The following is an 18,047-nucleotide window of genomic DNA, read 5'->3' on the forward strand; positions in this document are numbered from 1 at the left end:
GGAGAGGGTCCAGAGGAGGTTTACAAGAACGATCCCAGGAATGAGTGGGTTAACCTATGATGAACATTTGCCGGCACTGGGCCTGCACTCGCTGGAGTTTAGAAGAATGAGGGGGGGACCTCATTGAAACTTACAGAATAGTGAAAGGCTTGGTTAGAGTGGAGGTGGAGAGGATGTTTCCACTAGTGGGAGAGTCAAGGACTAGAGGTCACAGCCTCAGAATTAAAGGACGTTCTTTTAGGAAGGAAATTATGAGGAGGAATTTCTTTAGTCGGAGAGTGGTGAATCTGTGGAATACTTTGCCACAGAAGGCTATGGAGTCCAAGTCAATGGATACTTTTAAGGTGGAGATGGATAGATTCTTGATTAGTGCAGGTGTCAGTGGTTATGAAGTTAGGAGCAATAAAATAGCCACGATTTAATGGTGGAATAGATTTGATGGGCCGAATGGTCTAATTCTGCTCTTAGAGCTTATGAGTGTGGATCGGAATTTGGACTATTTCTATGTAAATGGTGCCAAAATATGGTGAATGTGAATGTACATAGTTCCTTGAAGGTGGAGTCAGGTACATAATTCCTTGAAGGTGTAGTCAGGTATATAGTTGCTTGAGGGTGGGCACTGCAGGTAGGTCGGGAGGTCAGAAGGCTTTTGGCACATTGGCCGTCATCAGTCAGAGAGCATAGTGCAGGGGTTCCCAACCTTTTTTCATTCCGTTTACCCTGGCAGCTACAATAGACATTAGACAATAGGTGCAGGAGTACGCCATTTGGCCCTTCGAGCCAGCACCGCCATCCATTGTGATCATGGCTGATCACCCCCAATCAGTACCCCGTTCCTGCCTTCCGCCCATATCCCCTGACTCCGCTATTTTTAAGAGCCCTATCTAGCTCTCTCTTGAAAGCATCCAGAGAACCTGCCTCCACCGCCCTCCGAGGCAGAGAATTCCACAGACTCGCCACTCTCTGTGAGAAGAAGTGTTTCGTCGTCTCCTTTCTAAATGGCTTACTCCTTATTCTTAAACTGTGTGGCCCCTGGTTCTGGACTCCCCCAACATTGGGAACATGTTTCCTGCCTCTAGTGTGTCCAAGCCCTTAACAATCTTATATGTTTCAATGAGATACCCTCTCATCCTTCTAAACTCCAGAGTGTACAAGTCCTGCTGCTCCATTCCCTGGTAAAGAACCCTTGAACCATTGTGTCTCTGGTCGCCTGTCTCCCACTGACCTCTCTGGTGACCTTTGCCCTCCAACAGGTCAAGGAGTTTGGGTGCCGGGCCTTCGCCATCTTGTTCGATGACATCGACCACACCATGTGCCCCGCTGACAAAGAAGTCTTCAGCTCATTCGCTCACGCGCAGGTGTCGGTGGCCAACGAGATCTACCGGTACTTGGGGGAGCCTCCCGTCTTCTTGTTCTGCCCGACAGGTACGTTAGAACATGGCTCCTACCAGCCGATACAGACTGTGATGGCAGCCGATAGATAGGATAGAATCGGCCTGGATAGAGTGGGTGTGGACGGGATGATTCCTCTAGGACCAGAGGTCATAGCCTCAGATTTAAAGGACGTTCCTTGAAACGTACCAAATAATGAAAGGCTTGGATAGAGTGGACGTGGAGAGGATGTTTCCACTAGTGGGAGAGTCTATGACGAGAGGTCACAACCTCAGAATTAAAGGACGTTCCTTTAGGAAGGAGATGAGGAGAAATTTAATTAGTTAGAGGGTGGAATTCATTGCCACAGAAGGCTGTGGAGGCCAAGTCAATGGATATTCTTAAGGCAGAGCTAGATAGATTCTTGATTGGTGCGGGAGTCAGGGGTTAGGGGGAGAAGGCAGGAGAATGGGGTTAGGAGGGTGCGATAAAATAGCCATGATTTAATGGAGTAGATTTGATGGGCCGAATGGTCTAATTCTGCTCTTAGAACTTATGAGTGTGGATTGTAATTTGGACTATTTCTATGTAAATGGTGGCAAAATATGGTGAATGTGAAGGTACATAGTTCCTTGAAGGTAGTGAGAGTGTGGAATTCATTGCCACAGAAGGCTGTCGAGGCCAAGTGAGTGGATATTTTTCAGGCGGAGATAGATAGATTCTTGATTAATACGGGTGTTATGGGGAGGAGGCAGGAGAACGGGGTTAGGGAGGGAGGAGAGAGATAGCATCATCCCCCCTCCTCTCTCCCCCCTCTCCTCTACCCCCACCCTCTCCCCTCCCCCTCCCCCCTCTCTCCTCTCCCCCCCTCCTCTCTCCCCCCTCTCCCTCTCCCACCCTCTCCCTCCCCCTCTCCTCTCTCCCACGATCTCCTCCCTCCCCCCTCTCCCTACCCTCTTCTCTCCCCCTCCTCCCCTCTCCCCCCCTCTCCTCTCCCCCCTCTCCTCTCTCCCCCTCTCCCTCTTCCCCCCCCCCCTCTCCCCCTCTCTCTCTCTCCCCTCTTTTCCCTCCCATCCCTCCCCCACCGTCCCCTCCCCTAAACCCCCCTCCCCTCCACACCCCATACATACCCTCTTCCCTCCACCCTCCCCCCACCTCTTCCCCTCACCCCCCCTCTCAGCACCCCCTCTCCCTCCCCCTCACTCTCACCCTCTCTCTCTCCTCTCTCCCCCACCTCCCCCACCTTTCCCCACCTCACCCACCCTTCTCTCTTACCCTCCTCTCCACCCCCTATCCCTCTTGCCCCTCTCTCTGTCTCTCTCTGTCTCTCTCTCTGTGTCTCTGCCCTTCTCTCTCTGCCATGACTCTCTACCCCCCCCCCCCCCCCCCTCTCTAGATGTGACTGCAAGTTGGGGGCTATGCGTCAGTAGATAGGGTGGTTATGGGGTAAAAGGAGCAAATTAATAATATTAATATAATATCAAGGGGGGTAATTAGCGTGAGTGTAGGGGGGGGTGGGGGATAGTTAGTGTGTGTGACGCTGCATGCCACCTCCCCCCCACAACCGCAGGTTGGGGGAACAGACCCAACGGGTCTGCACTTGGTCTAGTAACTTTATAAAATTTCTTCAGGGCGTCGGGGGGAGAAGGCAGGAGAATGGGTTTGGAGGGAGAGATAGATCGGCCATGATTGAATGGTGGAGTAGACTTGATGGGCTGAATGCTCCAAGAACTTATGAACTTATGAAACATCTGATATTGTTCCCTTGGTCCCAGCTCTAGAAGCAACAAATAGAAAAATAAGCCCTCCTCAACAAAGCTCTCAGCTTCTTCTCTGTGTGTTTGGGTGTGTTTCAGAGTACTGCGTCTCCCTGTGCTACCCGAGTCTCAAAGCCTCCAACTATCTGAAGGTCATTGGGGCCGACCTTCACCCTGGGATCGGGGTCATCTGGACAGGTGAGAGCCGACATGCGGTTGATTTAGCCAACTGAACCATCCGACCAACAACTGGAGAGCAATAGACAACAGGTGCAGGAGGAGGTCATTCGGCCCATCGAGCCAGCACCGCCATTCAATGTGATCATGGCTGATCGTCCCCAATCAGTACCCCATTCCTGCCTTCTCCCCATATCCCCTGACTCCGCTATTTTTAAGAGCCCTATCTAGCTCTCTCTTGAAAGCATCCAGAGAACCCGCCTCCACCGCCCTCTGAGGCAGAGAATTCCACAGACTCACCACTCTTTGTGAGAAAAAGTGTTTCCTCGTCTCCGTTCTAAATGGCTTACTTCTTATTCTTAAACTGTGGCCCCTGGTTCTGGACTCCCCCAACATCGGGAACATGTTTCCTGCCTCTAGTGTGTCCAAACCATTAACAATCTTATATGTTTCAAAGATATACAGACACACTGAACTTTTATCTCCTGTTCTGTGTTATGTTTACATATTCTGCAAGCAAGTCCTATCTGGGACACCATATAACCATATAACCATATAACAATTACAGCACGGAAACAGGCCATCTCGGCCCTACAAGTCCATGCCGAACAAATTTTTTTCCCCTTAGTCCCACCTGCCTGCACTCGTACCATAACCCTCCATTCCCTTCTCATCCATATGCCTATCCAATTTATTTTTAAATGATACCAACGAACCTGCCTCCACCACTTCCACTGGGAGCTCATTCCACACCGCTACCACTCTCTGAGTAAAGAAGTTCCCCCTCATATTACCTCTAAACTTCTGTCCCTTAATTCTGAAGTCATGTCCTCTTGTTTGAATCTTCCCTATTCTCAAAGGGAAAAGCTTGTCCACATCAACTCTGTCTATCCCTCTCATCATTTGGCACATGGCAACAAAACTCTCTTGACTCTTGTCTTGAATATCCTACCCACGCAGGTCACGGGAAGAACGTACCAAGTCCGTACAGACTGCAGGCGTAGTCAGGATCGAGCCCGGGACTGTTAGGGCAGCAAATCTGCTGCTGTAGGGAATGATGAGCTTTTGTTTTTGTTTGTGCGTGTTGCAGGCAGCACGGTTATCTCCAAGGAGATCTCGGTGGAGTCGGTGGCGGACGTGCAGGAGGTGGTGAAGCGGCGACCGCTGATATGGGACAACCTTCACGCCAACGACTATGCCCAGAGACGCGTCTTCCTGGGGCCCTACAGGGGGCGCCCCACCAGCCTGGTGTCCAAGCTGCAGGGCGTCTTGCTCAACCCCAACTGCGAGCTGGAGGCCAACTACGTGCCCATCCACACCCTGGGCACGTGGCACAAGTGCGGAGTGCGGGCAGCAGCCAGCCGGGCATTGGGTACGTTGGGCCTTAGCTGCTGGGAAGATACCCAATAGACATAGAAACATAGAAAATAGGTGCAGGAGTAGGCCATTTGGCCCTTCGAGCCTGCACCATTCGCCATTCAATATGATCATGGCTGATCATCCAACTCAGTATCCCGTACCTGCCTTCTCTCCATACCCCCTGATCCCCTTAGCCACAAGGGCCACATCTAACTCCCTCTTAAATATAGCCAATGAACTGGCCTCAACTACCCTCTGTGGCAGAGAGTTCCACAGATTCACCACTCTCTGTGTGAAAATTGTTTTTCTCATCTCGGTCCTAAAGGATTTCCCCTTTATCCTTAAGCTGTGACCCCTTGTTCTGGACTTCCCCAACATCGGGAACAATCTTCCTGCATCTAGCCTGTCCAACCCCTTAAGAATTTTGTAAGTTTCTATAAGATCCCCTCTCAATCTCCTAAATTCTAGAGAGTATAAACCAAGTCTATCCAGTCTTTCTTCATATGAAAGTCATGACATCCCAGGAATCGGTCTGGTGAACCTTCTCTGTACTCCCTCTATGGCAAGAATGTCTTTCCTCAGATTAGGAGACTAAAACTGTACGCAATACTCCAGGTGTTGTCTCACCAATACCCTGTACAACTGCAGTACAATAGATCTATTCCCCTACCCAGGGTGAAAGACCATCTACCCGATCTATTCAATAGGAAAATAGACGCAGGAGTAGGCCATTTGGCCCTTCGAGCCAGCACCGCCATTCAATGTGATCATGGCTGATCATCCCCAATCAGTACCCCGTTCCTGTCTTCTCCCCCATATCCCCTGACTCCGCTATCTTTAAGAGACCTATCTAGTTCTCTCTTGAAAGTATCCAGAGAACCGGCCTCCACCGCCCCCTGAGGCAGAGAATTCCACAGACTCACAACCCTCTGTGTGAAAAAGTGTTTCCTCATCTCTGCTCTAAATAGCTTACCCCTTATTTTTAAAATATCCCTCTAAACCTGCCCTATCGATGTACCTGTCTAAATGTTTCTTAAACGTTATTATAGCCCCTGCCATAACTACCTCCTCCGGCAGCTCGTTCCATACAGCCACCGCCCTTTGTGTGAAAAAGTTACCCCTCATGTTCCGATTAAATCTTTCTCCACCCCCCCCCCGTCACCTTAAACCTATGACCTCAGGTGCTCGATTCCCCAACTCTGGGTGAAAGACCATCCATATAACCATATATAACCATATAACAATTACAGCACGGAAACAGGCCATCTCGACCCTTCTAGTCCGTGCCGAACACGTATTCTCCCCTAGTCCCATCTACCTGTGCTCAGACCATAACCCTCCATTCCTTTCCCGTCCATATAACTATCCAATTTATTTTTAAATGATAAAAACGAACCTGCCTCCACCATCTTCACTGGAAGCTCATTCCACACAGCCACCACTCTCTGAGTAAAGAAGTTGCCCCTCATGTTACCCCTAAACTTCTGACCCTTAATTCTCAAGTCATGTCGTCTTGTTTGAATCTTCCCTACTCTCTGTGGGAAAAGCTTGTCCACGTCAACTCTGTCTATCCCTCTCATCATTTTAAAGACCTCTATCAAGTCCTCCCTTAACCTTCTGCGCTCCAAAGAATAAAGCCCTAACTTGTTCAACCTTTCTCTGTAACTTAGTTGCTGAAACCCAGGCAACATTCTAGTAAATCTCCTCTGCACTCTCTCTATTTTGCTGACATCCTTCCTATAATTAGGCGACCAAAATTATACACCATACTCCAGAATTGGCCTCACCAATGCCTTGTACAATTTTAACATTACATCCCAACTTCTATACTCAGTGCTCTGATTTATAAAGGCCAGCACACCAAAAGCTTTCTTTACCACCCTATCTACATGAGATTCCACTTTCAGGGAACTGTATCCACCCGATCTATTCCTCTCATGATTTTATACACCTCTATAAGATCATCTCTCGAAGTATCCCAGCCTATTCGACCTCTCCCTGTAGCTCAGACCATCTAGTCATGGCAACATGCCTTCCACATTCAAGGATTTAGATTCAGTGACAAAGATTCAGTGATGCAGAATGCAGGAGTAACTCAGCGGGCCAGGCAGCATCCCTGTAAATCTTCTCTGCACACTTTCCAGCTAGCTTTAATTTCATGAAGCAAGTTTGTTGTAATATCGGGGGGCCAATGCATGCGTTCAGGTGGAGCGAAGGTTTTGGACAATTTGAAGGCAGGATAACTCCGACAAACAACTAACATCATTAACTTATTTTCAGATACTGATGACGGAGCTGAGATTGACCAAACATACTGCCCCAAAGAAGCACTAAAAGTTGCACTGGCTGACTGGGTAAAGGAAGTCAACAGACCTTTGAACCCAAGTGAGTGTGTGTGCGTGTGTGTGTGTGTGCGCATGTGTGCGTGTCGACGTGTGTGCGTGCGTGCGTGTGTACATGTGTGTGTGTGTTTGTGTGCATGGTTGTGCATGTGTGTGTGCATGTTTGTGCATGTGTGTGTGTGTGTGTGTGCATGGTTGTGCATGTGTGTGTGTGTGTGTGCATGTTTGTGCGTGTGTGTGTGTGTGCGCATGTTTGTGCATGTGTGCGCATCTGTACATGTGTGTGTGTGTGCATGTTTGTGCGTGTGTGTTCATGTTTGTGTGTGTGTGTGTGTGTGTGTGTGTGTGTGTGTGTGTGTGTGTGTTTGTGTGTGTGTTGTGTGTGTGTGTGTGTTGTGTGTGTGTGCATGTTTGTGCGTGTGTGTGTGTGTGTGTATGTGTGTGTGTGTATGCGTACGTGTGTGTGTGTGCATGTTGCGTGTGTGTGCATGTTTGTGTGTGTGTGTGTGTGTGTGTGTACGTGTGTGTGTGTGTTTGTGTGCATGCGCGTGTGTGTGTGTGTGTGTGTGTGCGTGGTTGTGCATGTGTGTGTGCGCGTTTGTGCATGTGTGTGTGTGTGCATGTTTGTGCATGTGTGCGTGTGTGTGCATGTGTACATGTGTGTGTGTGCGCGTGTGTGTGCATGTGTGTGTGTCGACGTGTGTGTGTGCGTACATGTGTTTGTGTGCATGGTTGTGCATGTGCATGTTTATGCATGTGTGTGTGTGCATGTTTATGCATGTGTGTGTGTGCATGTGTGTGTGTGCATGTTTGTGCATGTGTGTGTGTGTGCATGTTTGTGCATGTGTGTGTGTGTGTGTGCATGTTTGTGCGTGTGTGCGCATCTGTACATGTGTGTGTGTGTGTGTGTGTGTGCATGTTTGTGCGTGTGTGTGCATGTTTGTGCGTGTGAGTGTGCATGGTTGTGTGTGTGCATGGTTGTGCGCGATCATGTGTGTGTGCATGTGTGCGTCTCTGTATGTATGTCTTTTATATAATTTTAATGGTGGGCGGCACGGTGGCGCAGCGGTAGAGTTGCTGCCTCACAGCGCCCGATATCCGGTTCAATCCTGACTACGGGTGCTGTCTGTAAGGAGTTTGTACATTCTCCCCGTTTTCTCCGGGTGCTCCGGTTTCCTCCCACACACCAAAGATGTACGAGGTTGTAGGCTGTTTGGCTTGGTGTCATTATAAATGATTCCTAGTGTGTAGGATAGTGTAGTGTGCGGAGATCGCTGGTCTACCCAGACTCGGTGGGCCGAATGGCCTGTTTATGCGCCACATCTCCTAACTAAACTAAAATAATTGTGTTTCGTACTTTTTATTGGCAATCACTAATTCCCCTTAAACCACTGCTATCGTTCTAGTGAAGGTTCATAAGTTCACAAGTGATAGGAGCAGAATTAGGCCATTCAGCCCAACAGGTTTTACGCCACCATTCAATCATGGCTGATCTATCTTCCCCTCTCAACCTCAATCTCCTGCCTTCTCCCCATAATCCCTGACACCCGTACTCATCAAGCACATGGTGCTCCTCAGTGGGTCAGGCAGCTTCTCTGGAGAACATGGATAGGTGACTTTTCGGGTTGGAATGATCCCAGGAATGAGTGGGACGACAGATGGCACAATGGGCTAAGTGTTTGGCTGGCGACCGGAAGGTAGCCGGTTCGAATCCCGCTTGGAGTGCATACTGTCGTTGTGTCCTTGGGGCAAGACACTTCACCCACCTTTGCCTGTGTGTAAATGTAATGTAATTATGTGAAGCACTTTGGGGTCAATGCAAGTTGACTAAAAATGTGCTATATAAATAAGATTATTATTATTATTATTATTATTATTATTATTATTATTATTATTATTATTATTATTATTATTATTATTATTATTATTATTATTATTATATGATGAGCGTTTGACAGCACTGGGCCTGTACTCGCTGCACTTTGGCAGAGTGAGGAGGGGACCTCATTGAAACGTACCAAATAGTGAAAGGCTTGGATAGAGTGAATGTGGAGAAGATGTTTCCACTAGTGGGAGAGTCTATGACTAGAGGTCACAGCCTCAGAATTAAAGGGTTTTTTTATAGGAAGGAGACGAGGAGGAATTTCTTTGGTGGAGAATCTGTGGATTTCTTTGCCACAGAAGGCTGTAGAGGCCAAATCAGTGGATATTTTTAAGGCAGGGAGACAGATTCTTGACTGGGTGTCAGAGGTTACAGGGAGAAGGCAGGAGAATGGGGTTAGGAGGGAGAGATAGATCAGCCATGGCGGAGAACTCTTGATGGGGCGAATGGCCTAATTCTGCTCCTATCGCATGATCGTATGATCTTATGGAACTCTTCTTTAGTGACTCAATGATAATGGGGAAGGGGCCCCAGGGATATTGACCCAGTGACGTCGGGGAACAATCAGATGTTTCCTGGCAAGGAGTGGTTCATGAACTGATGCTCTTTTGATGTCAATAATCAGAGACACAAAATTACGATGACAAGACTGCAGTCGGGCCGCATTTGGAGCAATGCGTGCAGTTGTGGTCGTCCCATTACAGGAAGAATGTGGATGCTTTGGAGAGGGTGCGGAGGAGGTGCACCACGATGCTGCCTGGATCTGGGGGTCCTTGTACATCAGTTATGAAAGTAAGCATGCAGGTACAGCAGGCAGTGAAGAAAGCGAATGGCGTGTTGGCCTTCATAACAAGAGGAATCGAATATAGGAGCAAAGAGGTCCTTCTGCAGTTGTACACAGCCCTAGTGAGACCACACCTGGAGTATTGTGTGCAGTTTTGGTCCCCTAATTTGAGGAAGAACATTCTTGCTATTGAGGGAGTGCAGCGTAGGTTTACAAGGTTAATTCCCGGGATGGCGGGACTGTCATATGCTGAGAGAATGGAGCAGCTGGGCTTGTACACTCTGGAGTTTAGAAGGGAATCTTAGTGAAACATATAAGATTGTTAATGGTTTGGACACGCTAGAGGCATGATGCATGTTCCTGATGTTGGGGGAGTCCAGAGCCAGGGGCCACAGTTTAAGAATAAGGAGTAAGCCATTTAGAACGGAGACGAGGAAACACTTTTTCTCACAGAGAGTGGTGAGTCTGTGGAATTCTCTGCTTCAGAGGGCGGTGGAGGCAGGTTCTCTGGATGCTTTCAAGAAAGAGCTAGATAGGGCTCTTAAAGATAGCGGAGTCAGGAGATATGGGGAGAAGGCAGGAACGGGGTACTGATTGGGGATGATCAGCCCTGATCACAGTGAATGGTGGTGCTGGCTCGAAGGGCCAAATGGCCTACTCCTGCACCTATTGTCTATTGTCTACGAGGGGAATCTCTATGAGAGTTTGAACAGATGGATTGTTTATCTCTCGAACGCTGGAAGTTGAGGGGAGACCTAATAGTTAAAATGATGTGAGGTATAGAGACGGTAGACAGTCAAATCCTTTCCCGGGATGGAAATGTCTAGAGCACTACCAGTGTTTGCCGACCAGAGAAGGGACATCTCACTATAGCTAGTCTATCTTAGTCTTGGTGAGACCACATCTGGAATACTGTGTGCAATTTGGTGGTGCTGGGTGTATGGAATGAGCCGCCAGAGGAGGTAGTTGAGGCAAGGACTATTGCACCATTTAAGAAACAGGTACAGGGATAGGACATGTTTAGACAATAGACAATAGAAACATAGAAACATAGAAATTAGGTGCAGGAGTAGGCCATTCGGCCCTTCGAGCCTGCACCGCCATTCAATAGGATCATGGCTGATCATCCAACTCAGTATCCCGTACCTGCCTTCTCTCCATACCCTCTGATCCCCTTAGCCACAAGGGCCACTTCTAACTCCCTCTTAAATATAGCCAATGAATGGCCTCGACTACCCTCTGCGGCAGAGAGTTCCAGAGATTCACCACTCTCTGTGTGAAAAAAGTTCTTCTCATCTCGGTTTTAAAGGATTTCCCCCTTATCCTTAAGCTGTGACCCCTTGTCCAGGACTTCCCCAACATCGGGAGCAATCTTCCTGCATCTAGCCTGTCCAACCCCTTAAGAATTTTGTAAGTTTCTATAAGATCCCCTCTCAATCTCCTAACTCTAGAGAGTATAAAACAAGTCTATCCAGTCTTTCTTCATAAGACAGTCCTGACATCCCAGGTATCAGTCTGGTGAACCGTCTCTGCACTACCTCTATGGCAATAATGTCTTTCCTCAGATTTGGAGACCAAAACTGTACGCAATACTCCAGGTGTGGTCTCACCAAGACACTGTACAACTGCAGTAGGACCTCCCTGCTCCTATACTCAAATCCTTTTGCTATGAAGCCTAATAGGTGCAGGAGGAGGTCATCCTTAAGGGACAGAAGTTTAGGGGTAATATGAGGGGGAACTTCTTTACTCAGAGAGTGGTAGCGGTGTGGAATGAGCTTCCAGTGGAAGTGGTGGAGGCAGGTTCATTGGTATCATTTAAAAATAAATTGGATAGGCATATGGATGAGAAGGGAATGGAGGGTTATGGTATGAGTGCAGGCAGGTGGGACTAAGGAAAAAAAAGTTGTTCGGCACGGACTTGTAGGGCCGAGATGGCCTGTTTCCGTGCTGTAATTGTTATATGGTTATATGTTATATGGTTATTTGGCCATTCGAGCCAGCACCGCCATTCAATGTTATCATGGCTGATCATCCCCAATCAGTACCCCGCTCCTGCCTGCTCCCCATATGCGCCTGTTTTTTTGCGCGCTGTATCTCTAAACTGAACGAAACGTGACCCGCACATCTCCATTGAACCCGCTCTCCCCTCTCACCTCAATGTCTTCTCGTAGGCAGACAGCAGCTAAAGGAGGAACGGGGGCCGAGGCCGGAGATCGGATTGTCCGAAGAGGTCCCTCTGAACAGGAAGGTCGAGACGAGGGTCGGGAAGCCTGGTGACCCGCGGACACGGGGGAGCACTTCGAAGGCAGGAGGGACTGGGCCATTAAGTAACCCTGAGGCAGCTGAGGGCCCTGAGGTTGACGGTAAAAGCCTTCACCCCGCGATGGTCAGCGGCCAAGAGCCGGAGGGAACGAGAGGTCCCGGGACCCAGAGCGCTCCGGATAAAGGAGGGGTGGGGAACGTCGGGCCCGGGAAGGCGGCTGAGGAGGAGATCCGCACGGCGAGGGTGGGAGGAGCGGCCGGACGTAGCCTGAACCTCAGCCCGGCCCACCTGTGCCTGATGGTGGACCTCTTCCACCTGCCCTACCAGCACGGAGACGGGACGGCCAGCAAGCTCCGCCAGTTCCAGTGGCTCAAGACCAACGCCCACTATGTGGGCTCCAACACCAAGATAGACGGGCCGAAGGTAAACGGGTCAATGGAGGGGGGGGGGGGGGGGTGAGATTGGGGGTGGCATGGCGGTAGCGTTCACAACATCCCGCAATCTATGTCTATCTTTGGTGTAAACCTGCATCGTCAGGTCATAGAAGGATGAGGGGGAGGATCTCATAGAAACATATAAAATTATAAAAAGGACTGGACAAGCTAGATGCAGGAAAAATGTTCCCAATGTTGGGCGAGTCCAGAACCAGGGGCCACAGTCTTAGAATAAAGGGGAGGTCATTTAAGACTGAGGTGAGAAAAAAACCTTTTTCACCCAGAGAGTTGTGAATTTAGGAATTCCCTGCCACAGAGGGCAGTGGAGGCCAAGTCACTGGATGGATTTAAGAGAGAGTTAGATAGAGCTCTAGGGGCTAGTGGAGTCAGGGGATATGGGGAGAAGGCAGGCACGGGTTATTGATAGGGGACGATCAGCCATGATCACAATGAATGGCGGTGCTGGCTCGAAGGGCCGAATGGCCTCCTCCTGCACCTATTTTCTAAGTTTCTATAAGGTCCTGAGGTCATGACTGATCTCGGCCTCCCAATCCTATTTTCCAGCCTTCCACCCCCCCCCCCCCCCCCCTCCCCATTACCCTTGACAAGTTCTAATCAAGAATTTGTCTACCCCTGCCTTAGAAGTATCCACTGACTTGGCCTCCACAGCCCTCTGTGGCAATGATCAGTCAGTTTTATTCGTCTGAAATTGAATTTGCCAACAGCGGTACAATGACAAAGAACACACAAAAACACAATAAAAATTTAACACAAATTTAACACAATTTTGTCATTGTGGTGGAAGTCACAAAATCTGGCCAGTCCTCCTCCATTTTTGAACCATGAGTTCCACAGGTTAACTACCTTCTGACTAAAGAAGTTCCTCCTCACCTCCTTTCTAAAAGAGCGGCCTTTAATTCTGAGCCTATGACCTCTGGTCTTGTCCTGTTCCTCCTGCGCTCCAAGGAATACAGTCCTATCCCGCTCAATCTCGCCCTAACTAATTAATTCATCTCATTAGCTCAGACTCTCGAGTCCTGGCAACATCTTTGTAAATCTTCTCTGCACCCTCTCCAACTTGACAACATATTTCCTATACCATGGTGGCCAGAACTGAACACAATACTCAAAAGTCTGAAGAAAGGTTTCGGCCCAAAACGTTGCCTATTTCCTTCACTCCATAGATGCTGCCTCACCCGTGAGTTTCTCCAGCATTTTTGTCTACCTTCGATTTTCCAGCATCTGCAGTTCCTTCTTGAACAATACTCTAAATGCTGTCTGAGTTCAGTTTAGTTTATTGTCACGTGTACCGAGGTACAGTGAAAAGCTTTTGTTGCGTTCTATCCAGTCAGCGGAAAGACAGTGCATGATTACAATCGAGCCATTTCCAGTGTATAGAGACATCATAAGGGGAGTATTATAGTAACAGCCCTGTCCCACAGTACGAGTTCATTCCAAGAGCTCTCCCGAGTTTTAAAAAAAATCAAACTCATGGTAAGCACGGAGAATGAACATAGCGGGTACGTCGGGGCTCGGGGGACGTCTCTTAGCGCTAACGGCAGGTGGTCTCGCTATTGGCAGGTAAGAACGGGAAGACTCGTGAAGATTTTTCAACATGATGAAAAATGTCCACGAGAGCCCCGAGTACCGACGAGTGGCCATTACCGTAATTCCCAGTTCGAATCAGGGCAAACTCGGGAGAGCTCTTGGAATGAACTCGTACCGTGGGGCAGGGGTTTCAAAGTAAGAAAAGTTGCTGCAGGAATAAGGTTTAAGAGTGTGGAGCGATTAACATGCATGATTGAAGATAGAATATAGAATATAGAATAGAATAGAATAGAATAGTTTCTTTATTGTCATTGTAACATGGGCCATGTACAACGAAATTTCAAATGTCAGCCAGTCAGTGCAGCATTTAAACATTTCTAAAGCTAACGAAACATCCACGGTAAAATAATAAAGATAAGCAAATAAATAAAAATCACAGACAAAGCACGCATACACACCCAACCCTCCATCCTTCTGTCGATTTTACACCGTTACCACAGTCCCTTAGTCTGTATCGCCCCTGCGTTCCTTGAGGCTACATTTAGTGCTTTTATAGCAGTGGGGTAAAAACTGTTTTTTAGTCTATTTGTCCTTGTCCTTGTGGATCTGTACCGTCTGCCTGACGGCAACAGTTCAAACAGGGAGTGTCCGGGGTGGGAGATGTCCTTTATTATATTCTGGGTTTTTTTGGTGCAGCGGGAACTGTGTAGGTCCTCCAAGGTAAGGAGAGGGCAGCCGACAATCCTCTGGGCGTTGTCAATGGCCCTCTGGGATCTACTAGAGATCTACTTCTCTATTCCTGCAGCGACCTTTCTTACTTAAATTATGCTCTTTTTAATCTCCTCTCACTAAATGTTGTTCATGATATTCCCTTTATCATGTATCTGTACACTATTGACAGCTCGATTGTAATCATGTATTGTCTTTCCGCTGACTGGATAGCACGCAACAAAAGCTTTTCACTGTACCTCGGTACACATGACAATGAACTAAACTGAAAAGTCACCCATTCATTCTATGCAGAGATGCTCCCTGTCAATGGACAATAGACAATAGACACGTGACAATGAACTAAACCAGCTCCCCTGAAATCTATTCAGTATTTGACAATTCCAGCCTGTCTCTCCTACCTATGCCTCTCATAGACAATAGACAATAGATGCAGGAGTAGGCCATTTGGCCCTTCGAGCCAGCACCGCCATTCAATGTGATCATGGCTGATCATCCACAATCAGTACCCCGTTCCGGCCTTCTCCCCATATCCCCTGACTCCGCTATCTTTAAGAGCTCTATCTAACTCTCTCTTGAAAGTACCCAGAGAACCGGCCTCCACCGCCCTCTGAGGCAGAGAATTCCACAGACTCCCCATTCTCTGTGAGAAAAAGTGTTTCCTCATCTTCGTTCTAAATGCCTTGCCCCTTATTCTTAAACTGTGGCCCCTGGTTCTGGACTCCCCCAACATTGGGAACATGTTTCCTGCCTCTAGCATGTCCAAACCCTGAATAATCTTATATGTTTCAATAAGATCCCCTCCCATCCTTCTAAACTCCAGAGTATACAATCCCAGCCGCTCCATTCTCTCAGCATACGACAATTCTGCCTATCCGGGAATTAACCTTGTAAACCTACGCTGCACTCCCTCAGTAGCAAGAATGTCCTTCCTCAAATTAGGGGACCAAACCTGCACACAATACTCCAGGTGTGGTCTCACTAGGGCCCTGTACAACTGCAGAAGGTCCTCTTTGCTCCTCTACTCAACTCGTCTTGTTATGAAGGCCAACATGCCATTCGCTTTCTTCACTGCCTGCTGTACCTGCATGCTTACTTTCATCAACTGATGTACAAGGACCCCAAGACCCCATTGTACTTCCCCTTTTCTTTATAATTTTATAAACTTCTATCAGGTCTTCCCTCAACCTCCGACGATACACTGAAATAGGCAACGTTTCGGGCCGAAACCCTTCTTCAGACTGATGTAGGGTGGAGGGGGCGGGGAGAAGAAAGGAGAAAGGAAGAGGAGGAGACAGAGGGCTGAGAAGGGGAGGAGACAGCAAGGGCTACTGGAACTTGGAGAAGTCAATGTTTATGCCGCTAGGGTGCAGGTTGCCCAAGCGGAATATGAGGTGCTGTTCCTCCAATTTCCGGTGGTGCTCACTCTGGCAATGGAGGAGGCCCAGGACAGAGATGTCGAATTCGGAATGGGAGGGGGAGTTGAAGTGCTGAGCCACCGGGGGATCAGGTTGGTTTATGCGGACCGAGCGGAGGTGTTCGGCGAAGCGATCGCCGAGCCTGCGCTTGGTCTCACCGATGTAGACAGTGAGATTTGAGTTACCATACAGCAATACTGAGTGAATGGAAAAAATACACACAGCACATAAAATAATGTTTAACATAAACATTCCTCACTGTGATGGAAGGCACTGAAGTTCAGTCACCTTTACTGCCACAGGCGGAGGAGTGGAGAATTCTGGCACACACTCGTTCCAGCTGTGGTGTGACGAGATCGTCCAACTCTACCAACACTTCATGAGGAGCCCCAACAGGGCCATTGTCTACGACCTTTACCCCTACCTCTGGGACATCAGGAACACGCTCCTTGTGGTCAAGGCCTTTGTGATGTGGCTGGGTGAGTGTGAGAGCTTCCATTCCACACGGTGGCGCAGCGGTAGAGTCGCTGCCTCCCAGCGCCGGAGATGCGGGTTCCATCCTGACTGCGGCTGCTGTCTGTACGGAGTTTGCACGTTCTCCCCGGTGACCTGCGCGGGTGCTCCGGTTTCCTCACACACCCCAAAGACGGTACCAGTTTGCAGGTTAATTGGCTTCGGTATCGATTATGTATTGCCCATAGTGAGTGTAGGAGAGTGCGGGTGTACAGAGATCGCTGGTCGGCGCGGACTCGGTGGGCCGAAGGGCCTGTTTCCATGCTGAATCTCCAAACTAAACTAAAAATACTTAGGGGCATGGGTTTTAAGGTAAGAAGTTATCCACTTTGGTGGCAAGAACAGGAAAGTAGACTGTTATCTGAATGGTGGCCGATTAGGAAAAGGGGAGATGCAACGAGACCTGGGTGTCATGGTACACCAGTCATTGAAGGTAGGCATGCAGATGCAGCAGGCAGTGAAGAAAGCGAATGGTATGTTAGCATTCATAGCAAACGGATTTGAGTGTAGGAGCAGGGAGGTCCTACTGCAGTTGTACATGGTTTGGTGAGACCACACCTGGACTATTGCGTACAGTTTTGGTCTCCTAATCTGAGGAAAGACATTCTTGCCATCGAGGGAGTACAGAGAAGGTTCACCAGACTCATTCTTGGGATGGCAGGACTTTCATATGAGGAAAGACTGGATAGACTCGGCTTGTACTCGCTAGAATTTAGAAGATTGAGGGGGGATCTTATAGAAACTTACAAAATTCTTAAGGGGTTGGACAGGCTAGATGCAGGAAGATTGTTCCCGATGTTGGGGAAGTCCAGGACAAGGGGTCACAGTTTAAAGATAAGGGGGAAGTCTTTTATGACCGAGATGAGAAAAAGAGAGTGGTGAATCTGTGGAATTCTCTGCCACAGAATGTAGTTGAGGCCAGTTCATTGGCTATATTTAAGAGGGAGATGTGGCCCTTGTGGCTAAAGGGATCAGGGGGTATGGAGAAAAGACAGGTACAGGATACTGAGTTGGATGATCAGCCATGATCATATTGAATGGTGGTGTAGGCTCGAAGGGCCGAATGGCCTACTCCTGCACCTATTGTCTATGTTACTATGTTAAGTTAGAAGTTTGGAGTGGACAGAGAGTCATAGAGGCGTAAAGCAGAGTGTGACCACGTGGGTCTCCTCGAGGTCTCCGGTTTATACCCACATCTCAAAGACCTGCGGGTTTGTAGGTTAATTGGCTCTCTGTAAATTTCCTCGAATGTTTGGGGAGTGGATACAAGTAGCGAACGGGTGATTGATGTCCTTCATGGACTCGATGGGCCGAAGGGCCTGTTTCCATTCTGTATCTATGAACTAAACTAAACTAAACCATCAGGTGAGGTGAGGTGACACAGGCCACCGGGAGGATGAGCACTGACCACCATGTTAACATTCATCGGCAATCAAAGATAAGCTGCAGGGTTCAGGCCTCTGAATGGTG

General features: G+C 48.5%; 1 protein-coding gene across 1 annotated transcript in view; it reads left to right on the top strand.

Moving 5' to 3' along the window:
- Positions 1-1,193: 1,193 nt before the first annotated feature.
- Positions 1,194-18,047, top strand: part of LOC129715818 (protein O-GlcNAcase-like) — a gene marked incomplete at its 5' end in the record, with an annotated part of 35,393 nt that continues 18,539 nt past the window's right edge. The window contains 7 exon segments of the mRNA XM_055665686.1: positions 1,194-1,425; positions 3,228-3,326; positions 4,396-4,677; positions 6,945-7,049; positions 11,844-12,358; positions 16,367-16,384; positions 16,387-16,543. Of these exon segments, the coding sequence (XP_055521661.1) occupies positions 1,194-1,425; positions 3,228-3,326; positions 4,396-4,677; positions 6,945-7,049; positions 11,844-12,358; positions 16,367-16,384; positions 16,387-16,543 (1,408 nt within the window).

This window comes from Leucoraja erinacea, unplaced genomic scaffold (assembly GCF_028641065.1).
Source record: "Leucoraja erinacea ecotype New England unplaced genomic scaffold, Leri_hhj_1 Leri_142S, whole genome shotgun sequence".
NCBI classification, from domain to species: Eukaryota; Metazoa; Chordata; class Chondrichthyes; order Rajiformes; family Rajidae; genus Leucoraja; species Leucoraja erinaceus.